Source organism: Oryctolagus cuniculus, chromosome 4 (assembly GCF_051225735.1).
Source record: "Oryctolagus cuniculus isolate XC-2025 breed Fujian yellow rabbit chromosome 4, ASM5122573v1, whole genome shotgun sequence".
NCBI lineage: Eukaryota > Metazoa > Chordata > Mammalia > Lagomorpha > Leporidae > Oryctolagus > Oryctolagus cuniculus.
Genome location: NC_142870.1, coordinates 173,614,811 through 173,630,206, shown reverse-complemented (window position 1 = coordinate 173,630,206; position 15,396 = coordinate 173,614,811). Strand labels below are relative to the sequence as shown.

At 41.6% G+C, this 15,396-nt stretch overlaps 1 protein-coding gene across 7 annotated transcripts in view; it reads right to left on the bottom strand.

The window, feature by feature from the left end:
* The window catches only part of GOLGA4 (golgin A4), a 126,134-nt gene that overhangs the window by 50,204 nt on the left and 60,534 nt on the right, over window positions 1-15,396 (bottom strand). For 5 of the 7 annotated variants that reach the window (XR_016232945.1, XM_051858951.3, XM_089331340.1 and 2 more), the window contains 5 exons: window positions 12,330-12,428; window positions 11,838-11,970; window positions 10,598-10,785; window positions 10,218-10,301; window positions 7,452-7,599 (listed from right to left, as the gene is read on the bottom strand). Coding sequence is in view for 6 of the 7 variants with exons in the window: in XM_051858951.3 (XP_051714911.3) it covers window positions 7,452-7,599; window positions 10,218-10,301; window positions 10,598-10,785; window positions 11,838-11,970; window positions 12,330-12,428 (652 nt within the window). In the remaining variant the exon portion in view is untranslated. The remainder of the gene's footprint in view (window positions 1-7,451; window positions 7,600-10,217; window positions 10,302-10,597; window positions 10,786-11,837; window positions 11,971-12,329; window positions 12,429-15,396) is intronic. The other 2 variants (XM_089331341.1, XM_051858950.3) reach the window with 1 other exon arrangement.

The window sequence follows — 15,396 nt, the reverse complement described above, 5'->3', positions numbered from 1 at the left end:
AAGATGGGTGCACGAGGGTCCCCTTAGTAACCAGGGACGTCTGTCTCACCCTCTGACCTGGCAACCACAGGCACGGTCCGTGGTTCTCTACACGTGGATTCCATACTCTTTCCTCAGTGAGATGGAGCTAGGGTTTTAACGTAAGTACCAAAGAAGTATTTTCTGAATGTCTACACGATGATCTTTCAACTACCAACAGAGGCTGAGTGAGTGCGGAGAGAGCAGGCATGCGTCAGCCCCACGGACAGGTCTGCCGACATGCAGAGTGCGCGGGAAGGCCAGCACAGCACACACCCACAGGGGCTAAGCACCAACCGCGGCACAATGTTGCAAGAACACGTGTGTTCTTCCAAAGCAAAATTCAATGTATCTCAGGCAATTTTTATTTTAAACAAAGTTGAATCACTTTGAAAATACGTACTTCTGGGCAAAAAAACTACTGAAGCTTAGGTGTGGTCCTCTACCAGTTCACTGAAACGCAAGGCAGGCCTTCCACTGCCACTCCTCGCCTTCCACTTCAGATGAGGTTCACTCACATCCATGGGCATTATCAAAATGGACACAGTCTCAGCAGAAGAGTTCAATAAGAACGGCTAGCAAGCTGCAGCTCTGCAGCTCAACCATGTTCTGATCAAATATTTACTGGACATTTATCACCTACCAAGCATGTGCTGGCCATTAGGTGATGCAAAGAAAATGTTTCCCAAAAAGATGGCTGAAGCAGTAAGGAGTGGAGGGGAAGAATATGGGAAAAAAACGAAACAAAACAAACCCCGTTTTTGCTACTCCATCGCCTTTCCCGTCCTCATCCTCAGCGTCCTGAACAGTCATGATAACCAACGCCAGAATTCACAAGTACCACATGTAGCATTACTGCTTTCTCCCAGAGAACACCGTAAAATAAGGCTAACAGGACCTCCTGCTACGGATACCATGCAGACGTGTGCAAAGACTGCCGATCTGGAGAATCCGGCTAACAGGGCTACTGTGTGGCACAGCAGTTAAGACGCCATTTCCTTAGGATGTCTGCACCCCACATCTGAGTGCCTGAGATGGGCCTGGCTCCGTTTCTGATTCCAGCTTCCTGCTAATGCAGATGAGGACGCAGGTCCTTGGACCCCTACCACCCGCACGGGAGACCCACACTGACTTCTGTGCTCCAGCCTCTGGCCTGTCCCAGCAGTTACTTGGGGAGTGAAGAGCAGATGAGACCTCTCTCTCTGGTAGTCTCTGGTCTGTTTTTCAAATAAAATGAAATAAATGAATAAATTTTTTTAAGACTAAGATGCATTTCAAAAGTGACATCAAAAATTTAAAAAGCTGGCTAATGACATCAAGAATAAGTAAGCCAGTGCATATGTCAGTATCCTAGTTAAAAAAAAAAAATGCTGCTAAATACATGTGGCAATAAGCTAAAAAAGAACATAGCTAGTATTACAAAATGAGTAAAATACAAATTAATAGAAGAAGTACAAAAATAACTGTTCTTACTTATAAGAATCCCTATACAATTCTCAAGGATTCTTTTATGAAAATCAAAAGTCTAAAGCAGCAGTTTCCAATACGTGGCCCAAAGATCCTGAGATTCCTTCAAGGACTGTGAGATTATCCCTTTTCCAAATACCCTGTAGCTAAAGCAGATTTTCCTCATAGATTTCAACCAAAATTACATATTACTACAGAAACACACATGGAAATCCAGCTCTATTCTATTCAAACAATGAGATAAACAAAAATGTAAAACAAGGCCACTTTTCACACTAAATTTTATTTTGGAAACATAGGCATATTTCATAAAAGTATGCAAATACGACACAGGTTTATAATTGTTATTTTTAAAGTGAATTAAACTTCAAAAAAGTTTTAGTCTTTAGTTACTAATACAAAAAATAGCTATATATAACCCACATAAACAAAACTCTCTGGAATCCCCAAGATCTAATGCTTGGAAAGCACTGGTCTAGAGCTTCCATAAATTAAAACAAAAGACTACCACCCAGTGGCACAAAACAGACAGTGCAAGGTTTACATATAAATTGGAATCTTCAGAAATTCATTAAATATCATGATGGAAGTCTACTTTTTAAGCTATTTTCTTAAGTTTATTAAAAAAAAAATTCATTCTACAACTATACTTTAACCTTTAAACATCTGAAGATCCATTTAAATTTTCACACACTCCCTACACACAAATCTACCTACCAAATACTCTGAAAATAACAGGCTAATCTCGAAAACTATTAGACTAAGCAAGGACAATTTAATTAAAATGGAAATACAATTCTACATCAAAGAAGTGTCGCCTTCAGTTTCTGATGCGGTCTATTAACAGTGACATTTCCTGGAGCATTTAATTTTTTTCTATCAGAAATGCATGTAGTGCACAGATATGTACATACTGCGTATCTAGCATGGCACAACTAAAACCTACTTTAATTCATACTTTTTTGCCTGAGAAACATGGAATTTTCTTTGTAAAGCTTATTCTAAGTATTTGTGATAAAAGCAAAAAAACAGCCCTTACCCCAGTCCTGTTCATACAAGGCTTGGGAAAGGCACCATGATTCACTTATTGGCATGTGTGGACGCACAAAAATAAGATGTTTTGTGAGACTTAAGACACCAAGAAAATTCTGTTATATAAATTATCAGCAACTAACAAAGCACTTAAATATACATCTAATTTTGGTTTGTTGTATAAATGCATATATTACACATTATGTATATATATATATAAACTCTATTTTAAAGGGTTCTTCAAACACCAAATATATTCCACTCAATGTCTCTCATATGGCAGGCCTGTACTATATAAATGAATTTTAAAAATTTATTTGCTGCACAAACACAACATGACAATAAAAAAAGGCAAAGAATGTTATGAGTTAATCCAAGTTTTTAAATGCAGCCAATCCTATAACACATGACTTTAGCAAAGACAGGGTATAGGAGAAGGAAACAGGTTTTACAAAGTTACCGTAATCTAGAATTGCTCCTAATCCAAGCATAATTTTCCTTCATTGTGCATAATTTTAGCAAGAACATTTTAATGGAGGGGGGAGGAAGGCTTATCACTGTAGCATGGGTTTGTGTGTGTGTGTGTGTGCAATGATTATATTTAAATCACTTTACAAAAAAGATTAAAAACTCTATGGGTAATAGTTTATTCTGAGAAAAAATATGGAGAATACTCAAAGATACGGAATAAGCTATACCATAAAATTGTTATAGTATTATATTCATAACAGCAAAACCACAAAACAATCTAGGGACTGAACAGTAGGAAAATGGTTACCAGGAAAAATGACGTGCATGCACTTTGACCCAGCCATCACAGCGTGTTAGTACTTCAGCAACACGTAAAGGAATTCCCAGAATAATGCTAAATGGGAGAAGTCAGAACAGACAAAACGTACATGCGATGTGGTACACTAATATAAAAGAAAGGACTGCAGAAAAGACCGCACGGAAGTGTACTGAAGCCATGATGTACTGCCATCTTATTTTGCCTTTTTGATGATTTGCTGCATGTATAACAGACAGCTACTCCTACCCTCCTACCCTGTTTAACACACACACTCAACAAGCTCACAGGCACACACACAACAGCCAAGACCTAGTGTGAACTTAGTAACACTAACAGTCTATGCTGGTGCTGCACTAAGAATGTAATTTTCCAGACAATCCGAAATACTGCCTAACACCCAAAATACAGCATTATGCACCTAAACTAAATTACCAGATTATCTTAAGTTTAAAATCTCGGTACTGGAAGAAAAGACCACCTGCTTTTAAGTAACATTCAGAGATGAACAGTATCAATGGTTATAACGAAGTACCTATAACAAACATTTATGTTGCATTTTCTCTATCACTAAAATAAATAATTTTAACAAACCAAAGAGTACTACAGTGTCATGCTTCAAAAAACTAGAAAAGGAGACTGTTTAAGAGCCAAAGGTTGGTAGAGCATCCTGAAGTAGGTATATCACCATCTTCACAGCCTCAGTATTTCAGCATAAATTTTTTTAAAAACGGAGAGATTCAAATTTCTTCTAGCCTTCAACCTACGGGAAGCACGGCATCTTTCTGGAAATCACACGATGTGTAGCACAACAGACTTTCCCAAGAAAAGTAGTAGGAAATGTTCTTCAGCGGATTCTGACACCCGCGTGAGTAGGTCAATGGAATCAGTGATTGGTCTACAAATATCCGCATGTCAAGAGTTACTAATGATATCAAACTTAAGTGTCGCATCATTGAAAATGCATTAGTAGATTAATTTGCTCCAATAATAGTACACAGACACAGCTACTGCTAAAACCCTAACAGCAGCAAGCCCTCATATCCTCATCTCAGGCCAGCTCTTCTGTGTTCAGCCTTCGAATTTCAGATCTGAGAGAGAGGAAACAAATATCTAGGAGAGCAAATGAACTCCCCAGAGTTCCACGATGTCCACAGACTACTTTTCAAAACCCTTACATGGAATTTTTCTCATGTTCAGCATGAATAGGAATTTTTCTTTCAACTGGAATGTGTGCTTTGTATTTGAATGAGAAACCACTTCCCTTTTGATCAGTTCCATTCAGACTCAACTGAGACCACGAGAGGAAATGTCACTGGGGTACAAAACTAGTTTTCATTACAGATGCAGAAACCAGCACCCACAACGTGAGCAAGTCTGTCTGTCACAACTGTCTATCACAGCCCTCCGTATTAGGACTACCAACATAACTTTTAAGAGTGTCTACAAAAGCATGCAAGACCTTCCAAAGTGAATGTGTCTATCAATAATTTCAACATTAATTCTCACATATTCATTAACTTTTAATATTTTGACAGCACTCATGAAAATCACATCTGACGACAAAATACATCTGTGTTTTCAAGGTATAGTACTAAAGATCTGACTGAAATAGTTATGTGGGAAATGTTATCTTGTGTGTGAATTAGAAATGTATTTTGTCTTTTCATCATTTACCCTTTCCAGCTTGATATCTGTTCATCAGTTTCCGGCTCCTCACAAAGTATACCCCAATTTTAAAAGGAAATTTAATCCCCTAACCAACATTATGTTTTCTTCGCTGGTTACTACAGTCAAATAAAAGCAGCCCTAAAAGTGGCAGGGCTTGACAGGGGAAGCTAAGACTGTGCATTTTGTGTTCTCCTTTCTGAGAGCAAATTGTTGAACAACGTCCCACAACCCTCAGACTGCTTCAAGTGCATCTTCAGAGACGGGATTCTGAAAAATGTTTTTACTGACTCCAAAGGGAAATTCTCCTAGGCTTAATGGAAACAAATTCATTAACTAGATTCTCCAACCACTTCACCACACACAACAACTCAACAAGATGGGGAAATATTTCTGAGAACATTTGGGGTCAACCAACTGTTTCTCATCCAGACCCATTCCCTTCCTTAACACTTTGCAACCTAGTTTCTAAAATAATTTCTCAAAATTGCATCCTAAGATCAAATCCTCACCAAGGTCAAAGACCTTTTCTAAGTCTTAATTCTCCCTTCCCCACTTCTTCTTCTTCTTCTTCTTCTTTTTTTTTTTTTTTTTTTTGGACAGGCAGAGTGGACAGTGAGAGAGAGAGAGAGAAAGGTCTTCCTTTGCCGTTGGTTCACCCTCCAATGGCCGCCACGGCCGGCATGCTGTGGCCAGCGCACCGCGCTGATCCGATGGCAGGAGCCAGGTGCTTCTCCTGGTCTCCCATGGGGTGCAGGGCCAAGCACCTGGGCCATCCTCCACTGCACTCCCAGGCCACAGCAGAGAGCTGGCCTCCCACTTCTGAAATACCTTGTAATTCTCTCCAAAAGCCTAACTACCCACAATTCCCACGACTTCTCTGAATAACTTATTTCTCTGCCAAACTCAAGACCTCTCTGGTGAGGAGCACTGACTCTGACTGAACTCCTCACTGTACACTTCCTACGCCTGAATGAACAAGTTACTCAACTTCTAATGGCCTTAGCTTTCCGTATTGGTAAAATGAAGAAATAAATAGCACTGCCTCCTGGAATGACCAGTCAATACAAGCAGAGCCTTCTGCGGCCCGCGGTAGCAACGCCAGGCGGCGGCAGCTGCTCCCACCACCATCGGCACCACTGGCAAACATCAGCTTCTGGAGAAAGCAGCCTCTCCTGCAGGCTGACTCACAGGCGTCCACTCCTGCAGGACAGTCCAGCTTCTGGTTTTTAAATCTCTAACAAGTCAAGTCCGTTTGGAAAACTCATGATTGGCTCAAATCCACTATCTAAACAAACTCACCAACTCACCGCAGTCCTCAGTCCTCACCTTCCTGTTTGCATTTGGACTTCCTATTCTAACTGCACACTACTATTTGGTTTCCTAAGTTAAGACTTTGGAGTCATCTTAGATTGCTACTTTACTTCTGCCCCTCCATGTGGATCAAACGCCACGCTCTGCAGATGCTGCCTTTCCTCTCCTTGCGGAACCACCACCCTAAGCCACAGTGCCAAAGCTCCCAGTCCCCCAAGCCTGGATTTCTATCTTTGCTTCTAAGCTTGACCTCCTACTTCATGTCTTTTCTACATACAACACTAGCTTCCATCACATTATGCACATTTTCTGTTGCCTTTTATACCAAAGTCTAAACTCAGCTACTCACCGTTTAGGAGTAGTAGTTCCTTCACACTATTAGTGTGAAGTAGTTCCTTCACAAGCCAACTTCATTTCCCATTTCAGCAAAAATGGTTCCAGCTGATGAACACATCCACTGTGTTGCCTGTGCCATTCATGGCCTGGCAGCACCTGAAAGCTGTGCAGCCCTCATCTCTCTGTGTATGCTCATTTTCTATTCATTGTTTGAGGCCCAGTGCAAAACTCACACCCTCACTGAGCAGAAGACACAGTCAGCCCCACTCTTCTCTCTCTTTCACCTCTGTTCTCCTGGGAGTACTCAGTGTTGTAGCTTGTTGAATCCTATGCTGGTCTCTATGCTTAACATCTGGCATTCATAACGCTATCCATGCACACTGATTGGCGCACTGTTCCCTTTGAAAGCAGACAATCCCTTCTATTATTTACCCTAGGGCCTCCACAAGGTAGCAGTTATTTTAAGTACAAGGCTTACATGTAGGAATTAAACCTGAATTCTGATGTTCTAAGGCAGAAGTCAGCAAACATTTTCTATAGAGGGCCAGCTGGTAAATATTTTAGGTTTTACAGGCCACAACTGGCCTCTGGTACATACTCTTCTCTTTTTCAACTATTTAACAATCTAAAAATCATTCCTAGTTTGAGCCATATTTATTTCACAGACCACAGTGTGCCAACTCCCACCTCCTCTAATGAGTAGTATGGTATCTTAACACAGCCCCTACAATGGAGCACTTTTATCAGTAGTTAGTTTAAAAATATTTGGTCAAGCACGTTAAATAACTTTTGAGCTCCCACATAAAACAAGCAACCCCTGAGTTCTTACCAGCTCTTTCAGACTTTTCTTTCTGTTCCCGCAGCTCCTCTCCCTGGGTCGTCATCTGCTTGATGCGACTACGAAGTTGAGCGATTTCTTCTTCTTTCATCTCCAGGGTCTCATGCATCTGACGCTTTGTCTCTGCTATTACCATGCCCTGAACAGAAGTGAGACGCTAAAGCATTTACATAATCAAACTCCATCATCAATAACACACATCAATCTTAATAAAATGTATGATTTACTGCGGCATTTCACTGAAAATAAATTAAAACTGAGGTCTGTGTTCTGCACTACCCCTCAGTTACCTGACATATTATCCAGGTATTTTTGACACAAAAGATTGTTTTAGTAGTGAGTAAGTTTAATCTTTTAAGCATTAAAACACATTTTTCAGCTAAAAGATTTTATAACTTTGTATAATGTGCTAGAATTCTCCCTTATTAAGCAGTTTATAATGAACAAAATAAAGCCTCCTGTACTTAGCTCAGGTCAACAGGAACTACCATGACTGATCTGTGCTATAATACAGACAATCCCAGAGGCTGCAAAGTGTGCAGTGCCTGCCGTCACACCGCACGAGCAAGGCTGCTCCACAGGTGCCTGCTTTCCTCTCTCTTCCTAAGACTCTGCTCCCACCACCACTCCTTACTCCCTCACTCTCCCACTCCACTTGTTGCTGTTCCCTCTCTCTGGATAATCTATACTAGAAATGGAGGTCACTGTGGGGAAAAGATCATCAAATATTACGTATTAAATCAATCATTTAAGACTAACAAGAATGGAATGGTTCAATTTGTCTCTTGGAAAAGTGTTCAGGCTTTGTGACAGCTATTTTACAATTTTCAGAAGATAATGGCCTGACTTGGAAGGTTGCCAACCACTGCTGTACAGTCTGACTCCTCAGAATGCCCAATGCTAATGAACAGACAGTAACAAGGTAAATCTCAAATCAAAATCATGGACCTCTGGTTTCTTCAAAAACCAAATCACAATAGAAAAGAAAAAAACAAAGGATTATCAAACCTGTAGACTAGAAGAAGTCTTGGGGTCAGTGCTGTGGCACAGTGGGTTAAAGCCCAGCCCACAGTACTGGCATCCCATATGGGTGCCAGTTCGAGTCCCAGCTCCCCTTCCACTCCAGCTCTCTGCTATGGCCTGAGAAAGCCATGGAAGATGGCTCAAGTCCTTGGGCCCCTGCACCCATGTAGGAGACTGGAAGAAGCTTGGGAGACCTGGAAGGTGCTCCTGGCTTCGGATTGGCCCAAGTCCAGCTGTTGCGGCCATTTGGTGAGTGAACCAGCAGATGGAAGACCTCTCTCTCTTTCTCTGTAACTCTGCCTCTCAAATAAATAAATCTTCAAAAAATAAATAAACAAATAAAAGAAGTCTTAAGAACCACGTCAACCAACTGCAATAAAGGAACCTCATTTGGATCTTAACTCATAGAAGGGAAAAAAATGTGTACAATAATAGAGAAAATCTAAAACCGAGACAGCAGATTCTATTAAGGAATTATTATTAAATGTTTAGATCTATGCATGATAATGTGGTTATATTTCTGTAAAACTAAAAAGTCCTTTATTTTAAAGGTAGATTAAAATGTTTCTGGAAGAAATAAGATTTCTTAGATTTGCTCTAAAACAATCCAGAGCTGAAGAACACAACAGGGACTGGTGACGTAGAGATGAAACTGCATGGGTTCACAGGAATTGATTTTACTAATACAAATAGTTCTTTTGTTAAAAAAAAAGTTTTTCATAATAATAATTTTTTATATAAAGAAGGCTCTTATGAAGTTTATAGCAGAATCCAGCAAAATAACATTATAGAAATAATGAAAAAACTGTCCAAAAATTTCAATAGCTAGACAGCTCTGACATGGTTGCTTTTTCATTTCTTCTCTCTCTTTTGTTTTGAAAAGCAGAGTGACAGAGAGAGAGCTTTCGGTTAAGTCCCCAAATCCAAATGGACACAAAGGCTGAGGCCGGGCCAGGCTGAAGTCAGGAATTCTATCTTGGTCTCCTATGTGGTGGCAGGAATGCAAGTACTGAGCCATCATCCACTGCTTCCCAAGCACATTAATAGGAAGCTGGATCAGAAGTGGAGCAGCCGAGACCTGAACCAGCACTCCAATACGGCATGCAGGTGTCACAAGTGATGGCTTAACACAGTGCACCACAACACAGTCCCTGTCATGTTCCTAATTACCAGGTCACTTAAAACTTCGGGCTGAAAAACTTAGCTCAAAACTGTTTACCTATGAATTTTTCAGTTGGTTTTGTTGTACAGTTATAGCTGTTACTTTAATTCCAAATAGCCAAGGGTTAAGATTCATCCCTTCCTTAATCTTCCAATCTTATCTACACTCTAAAAAGTTCAATTTTTCTGTTCCTACTAATATATACACTACGACTTCTTGTTAGGCAACTTTGAGACTAATTCGTTTCCATAATATCTGAAAGAATATAGTGATACCATTCCCATTTAGAATGCCTTTGCTATGAATAACTTTCTCTGAAAACTAGTTATGTACTATATAGACTTCCTCTGCACTAGATATTCTAATCCACAACCCAAAATGCTTACTGGGATCAAGAAGAATCAGACAAAGAATCAGCCTCACATGATATAAACTAATGCTAAGTTATATCCATGTCAAATTAAAGTTTTCAGGGAAGCAGCTAAAATAATTTTGGAAAGCAGAAGTATGAATGCTTCCAACTGCTTCTAAAAGTGAATTTTTTTTCAGTATCATAAGTTTTGTTGTTTTACCTTATCTTGTTCAAGCTGTTCAATTAAGTTCTTTGCATCACGCAACTGAGTGATAAGTTTAGTCTTCTCAGCCATATGAAGCTCCTAAAAAAATTTTAAAAATTCATTTCCAACTCTAATAAAGCTTCCCGTATGAGAATGCTAACATTTTCTCTAACTTAGGTACTTCTAATAGACTACTAGGAGAGAGACATACAGCAAGACTTGGAAGTGCAGTAGGCCCTGTGGAGCCCAGGGCACAGGGGTGCCCAAACAACAGCCCTCTCCATCCAGTCTCCGCAGGGTGGAGGAAGGGGGAGACCACACCGAAGCCGTGCGTCTGGCTTCACACGACAAGACCAGAACCAGAACCAGAACCAGACGACTCCGTGCTCCGCTACCTTCATCTTCTCCAGCTCCTGCAGCCTCTCATCCAGCTGTTCCTGCAGAGCTTCCTTCTCACTGGTGAGCAGCGCGCACTGCTCCTTGTGTGACTGAAGGGTCTCCTTGCAGCGCTGAAGCAGATTCTCCTGGCGCTTGACTCTTTGCTGGAGAGCCTCTAGCGTCTTGGCGGAAGCGCCATCTCCCACTGACAACAGAGCAGCATACGCAGGGCCGGTCAGTGAGGCGCACAGGGACTCTGGCAACAAGAGTACGTTCTTGTACCTACACTCCGAGCCATCGCAAGTGGCAGAACAACCATATTTGGTAATAAGGGACTTAACACTACAGCCCCCTTCCAAACCTCCACTTGGTTACCACGTGTTTGATAGTGCAGCCACCTCTTTCATGTTCAACTCTATCCCAAATACACAGTAGTTAACTAACACAAACTGAAGCCACCTCCCTAAAAGAGAGTTTAATAACCATATTTTATTATTTGAAATGATCCCACATGTCTTAGAGTCCATCTCAAAATGATTAACACAGTGTCTGCCAATCCCATTCTAATCCCTTCCTGGGAGGAGTTCTGTGGAGGACGCCTCTGCCCAAGTCCTTACATTCAGGAGTGTGGTTTCCACGTCCCAGAGGGATCGCAGGACCCTCAAGGCTGACTGTGCTGGCACCAGGTGCTCTGCAACTTACTATGGCTCTGGCTGGACCAAAGTTCTGTGTAAGTCTCAGATTAAAAAAAAAAAAAAAAAAAAAAAAAAAAAAAGCCAGGAAATAAAAAGTGGGAATAGGGAGAGCTGTAACTGAGTTTCCAGTCAAATGACTAATAGGCCAAGGCAGCAGCATAGGCATCTTTGACTATAGAGATATGTAAGTATTATTTTAAAGCTAAATCAACAATTACAAATAGCATATTAATAGTAAACAGAACTGACCTGTTGATATGAAATCTACCTACTGCTATCAATAAAATAGTTTAACATAATAAACAAATTTCAATTATAACAAAATGAAGTGCTACTCACAGACTGTGAAAATTCCAAGTTTTAAAACAATTATTTCCTTTCTCCTGAATAACAACAAGGAACCAAACAACAACAACAAAAATCCTTGCACCTTTGTGGAAATGCGAGGCCCAAGGACACTTCTATGTCAGCCCATGTCTACCAGTTCACACCCTCCAGTTTTTGGTTTCTGGGTTGTCTCTCCTCCAGTTTTAAATTAACCTCCCAACACAACAAGTCTTACTTGCTGGTTCCACATGACTCTCCACATTCTCTTCTTTAGTGACACTTTCAACCTGAGTTTCGATCTGAGAGACTGGGTTCAGGGCATCCACATTCCCTGGGCCATTTCTCAATCGCTGTTTCAGCAGAGAAACCTAAAACATATGCACTTCATTAGAAGACAAAAAAATCAGGAAAACATACGGCAACAACCCTTTACAACACACAGGGACAGAGTGAATGATATGCTTTTATTACGGAGAGGGGAAAAAACAAAACAAAAAGGTTGCTTTCAACGCAGTTAGATTTTATATCAGTGACTGCCATGATATCACAGCTTGTAAAAAGATACAAAAATTTAAAAAAATTATTAAAATTACCTAAGGAAAAGCGGTGAATTTTTAAAATAGGTTTTTTCTGGAAAACAAAAATCTGGAACCTCTTAGATATCCCACCAAAACTCTTGCCTTTCTCTCCATCCCAAAGTCCCACCCCTTCTCTCTGGCGCTCGTACCTGAGTCTGGAGAACACTGATGTACTGATCCTTCTCCTCTAACGAAGCGTCAAACTCCTCCTGCAGATGTTTCTTGGCCTGCTGGTCCATCTGGAGCTCCTGGAACACAAAGGATTGACTAGATCATTGTCAGTATCAGACAAGCATTCCAAATTTAAAACCATGATCAATCTAGTTTTATATTTTACTTGAGATAAAGTATCAGCAACAATAAAATAATAATCAGCATTGAAAACATTATGTAAGACAATCACACCGAATAATCATTCTGTTCCTAAAACAATATGAAAGTGCAAGAAGAAAAAGCATACTTTGTGGAGCTGTAATGACTGCAGGCTCATAATAACAAAGAGAAGAAAAACTTCCTTAAGATGAAAGTGAAACTTCACTCTGAGTGATCGCACTGCTTGTGTTACCATACAGTCACTTCAACCAAACCTAAGTGGTCATGTATCAGTCAGCAGTCTTCCTCATACACGAAAGCTTTAATAACAAACTTGCTCACCCACAAAATGAAGAGGATGGTGTCAGCATTGTGGTGTATTGGGTAAAGCCACTGCCTCTGATGCCAGCAGCCCATAGGGACACTGGTTCGAGACTCGGCTGCTTCATTTCAGACCCAGCTCCCTGATAACGCGCCTGGGAGGGCAGTGAAAGATAACCCAAACGCTCGGGCCCCTGTGCCCATGTGGAAGATTTGTAAGAAGTTCCAGGCTCCTGGCTTTGGCCTGGCCCAGCCTTGGCCGATGTGGCCATTTGAGAAGTAGACTAGTGGATGGAAGATCTCTCTCTGCCTTGTGCTGTTTCTCTATAACTCTGCCTTTCAAATAAATAAAATAAATCTTAAAAAAAAAAAAAAAAAAAAAAAAAAGAGAGAGGATGAACTAGTTGATTACCAAACAATTATATTTTTAGTTCCAGAAATTGGTCAAACATATTGCTTCCTTTGGCATTAAAGAGCCTTCTTAAGTAAATCCAAAGATCTTTACCTCTTTGTTATACCAGCCACTAATGATTCAACTGAGGCACCCGCCTTCCATCACTGTGGGGTCCCACCGTCCTGGTTTTCGCTCTGTCCCTCACCAATTCTGTAGCCCCTCCTGGGCTCAGCACTGTGTCCCCTGTTTCTGCCTGCCATGCGCTCCTGTAGAGTGCTAGAGATGTAACATTGGGAACATACGTGCTAGCCCACCAAAACCGCTTTGTTTTACTAGGATTCCTACCTCACTACTTAACTAAGTTTGAAATATATAAATATTGGCCAGCGCCGCGGCTCACTAGGCTAATCCTCCGCCTGCAGCGCTGGCACACCAGGTTCTAGTCCCAGTCGGGGCGCCGGATTCTGTCCCGGTTGCCCCTCTTCCAGGCCAGCTCTCTGCTGTGGCCCGGGAGTGCAGTGGAGGATGGCCCAGGTGCTTGGGCCCTGCACCCCATGGGAGACCAGGAGAGGCACCTGGCTCCAGGCTTCGGATCAGCGCAGTGCGCCGGCCGCAGTGGCCACTGGGGGTGAACCAACGGAAAAAGGAAGACCTTTCTTCCTCTCTCTCACTGTCCACTCTGTCAAAAAAAAATAATAATAAAATTAAATAATAAAATTAAAAAAGGAATATATAAATATTAATCTTTGCTGATCCTTGCATATAATCAAAACATTTTACTAATTCTCTACAATTCTTAGGTTTACCTTTTCCCACAACTATAACCACAGACCAGATTCCAAAATTTTCAATAACTGATTTCTTTTGCTAGCCTTCTAGAGAGATTTCTTATCTGAAGTCTTCTGGCTTAATCCATTGCTCACACATTTGCTGGAATAATTTTCCTCAAATGATATTTTCAAGGACTCATAAGCAACTCCACCTCTCACTGTTTCAAATTTCTGAGTTCTCCAGTCCCAGAGGTGCTGTCTGATACCTACTGTCCTCCAACTCCCCCACACCCACACTGCCCCATGCCTCCAAGCCATTCGCCAGCGTTCCTCTCGCTAATGTCTCCTAACTTGACGACCCCACAGCAGTAGTCTTCAAATGTTGGTCAGGTCCAGAATGAAATTTCCACAGCCCCGTGGTGAGGCTAGAAACAGAGGAACAATGTGGAGAGATTTTTCTTATGTCTAAATTGCTTTCATTTAAGCAATGGTATGGAGGTGGACATTTGGCTCAGTGGTTAACATGCCACTTGGAACACCCACATTCCATACTGGTGCACAAGTGATCAAGTCACAGCTCCACTCCCAAATCCTGCTTCCTAGTAATGTGCAGCCTGAGGGGATGACTGACCTGCTGGGACACCTGGCTCCTGGCTTTGGCCTGGCTTAATTCCAGTTGTGGGCATTTGGGGAGTGAACTAGCAGATAGGAGATGTCTAAATGTCTGTCTGCCTCTCTCTCTCTGCCTTTCAAGTAAAAATAAATAAAAGATTAAAAAAAAAAAAGCCACTAGCGACTCAAAGAGCCAGCGCTGTGGCGTAGTGAGTAAAGCAGGTGCCAGTTCAAAACCCGGCTGCTCCACTTCCAATCCAACTCTCTGCTATGGCCTGGGCAAGCAGTGGAAGATAGCCCAAGTCCTTGGGCCCCTGCACCTGCGTGGGAGACCCAAAAGAAGCTTCTGGCTCCTGGCTTCGGATCAGGCCAGCTCTGGCTGTTGCAGCCATTTGGGGAATGAAGCAGTGGATGAAAGATCTTTTTCTCTCTCGCTGTCTCTGCCTCTGCTTCTCTGTAACTGTGCCTTTCAAGTAAATAAATAAGTCGGTTTAAAAAAAAAAAAAAGCCACTCTAGGGACCATCATTGAGGCACAGTGGCTTAAACTGGTGCCTGCAATGCTGGCATCCTATATGGTTTGCTTTGAGTTCAGGCTGCTCCACTTACAATTCACCTCCCTGCTAATCCTCCCAAGAAAGCAGAAGATGGCCAAGTACTTGGGCCCTGCCACCCACGTGGAAGACCCAGGTGAAGCTCCTGGCCCCTGGCTTCAGCCTGGCCCAACCCCAACTGTTTGGACATTTTGGAGAGTGAACCAGTGAATGGAAGATCTCTTGCTCTGTCTCTCCCTCTCTCTGTAACTCTGC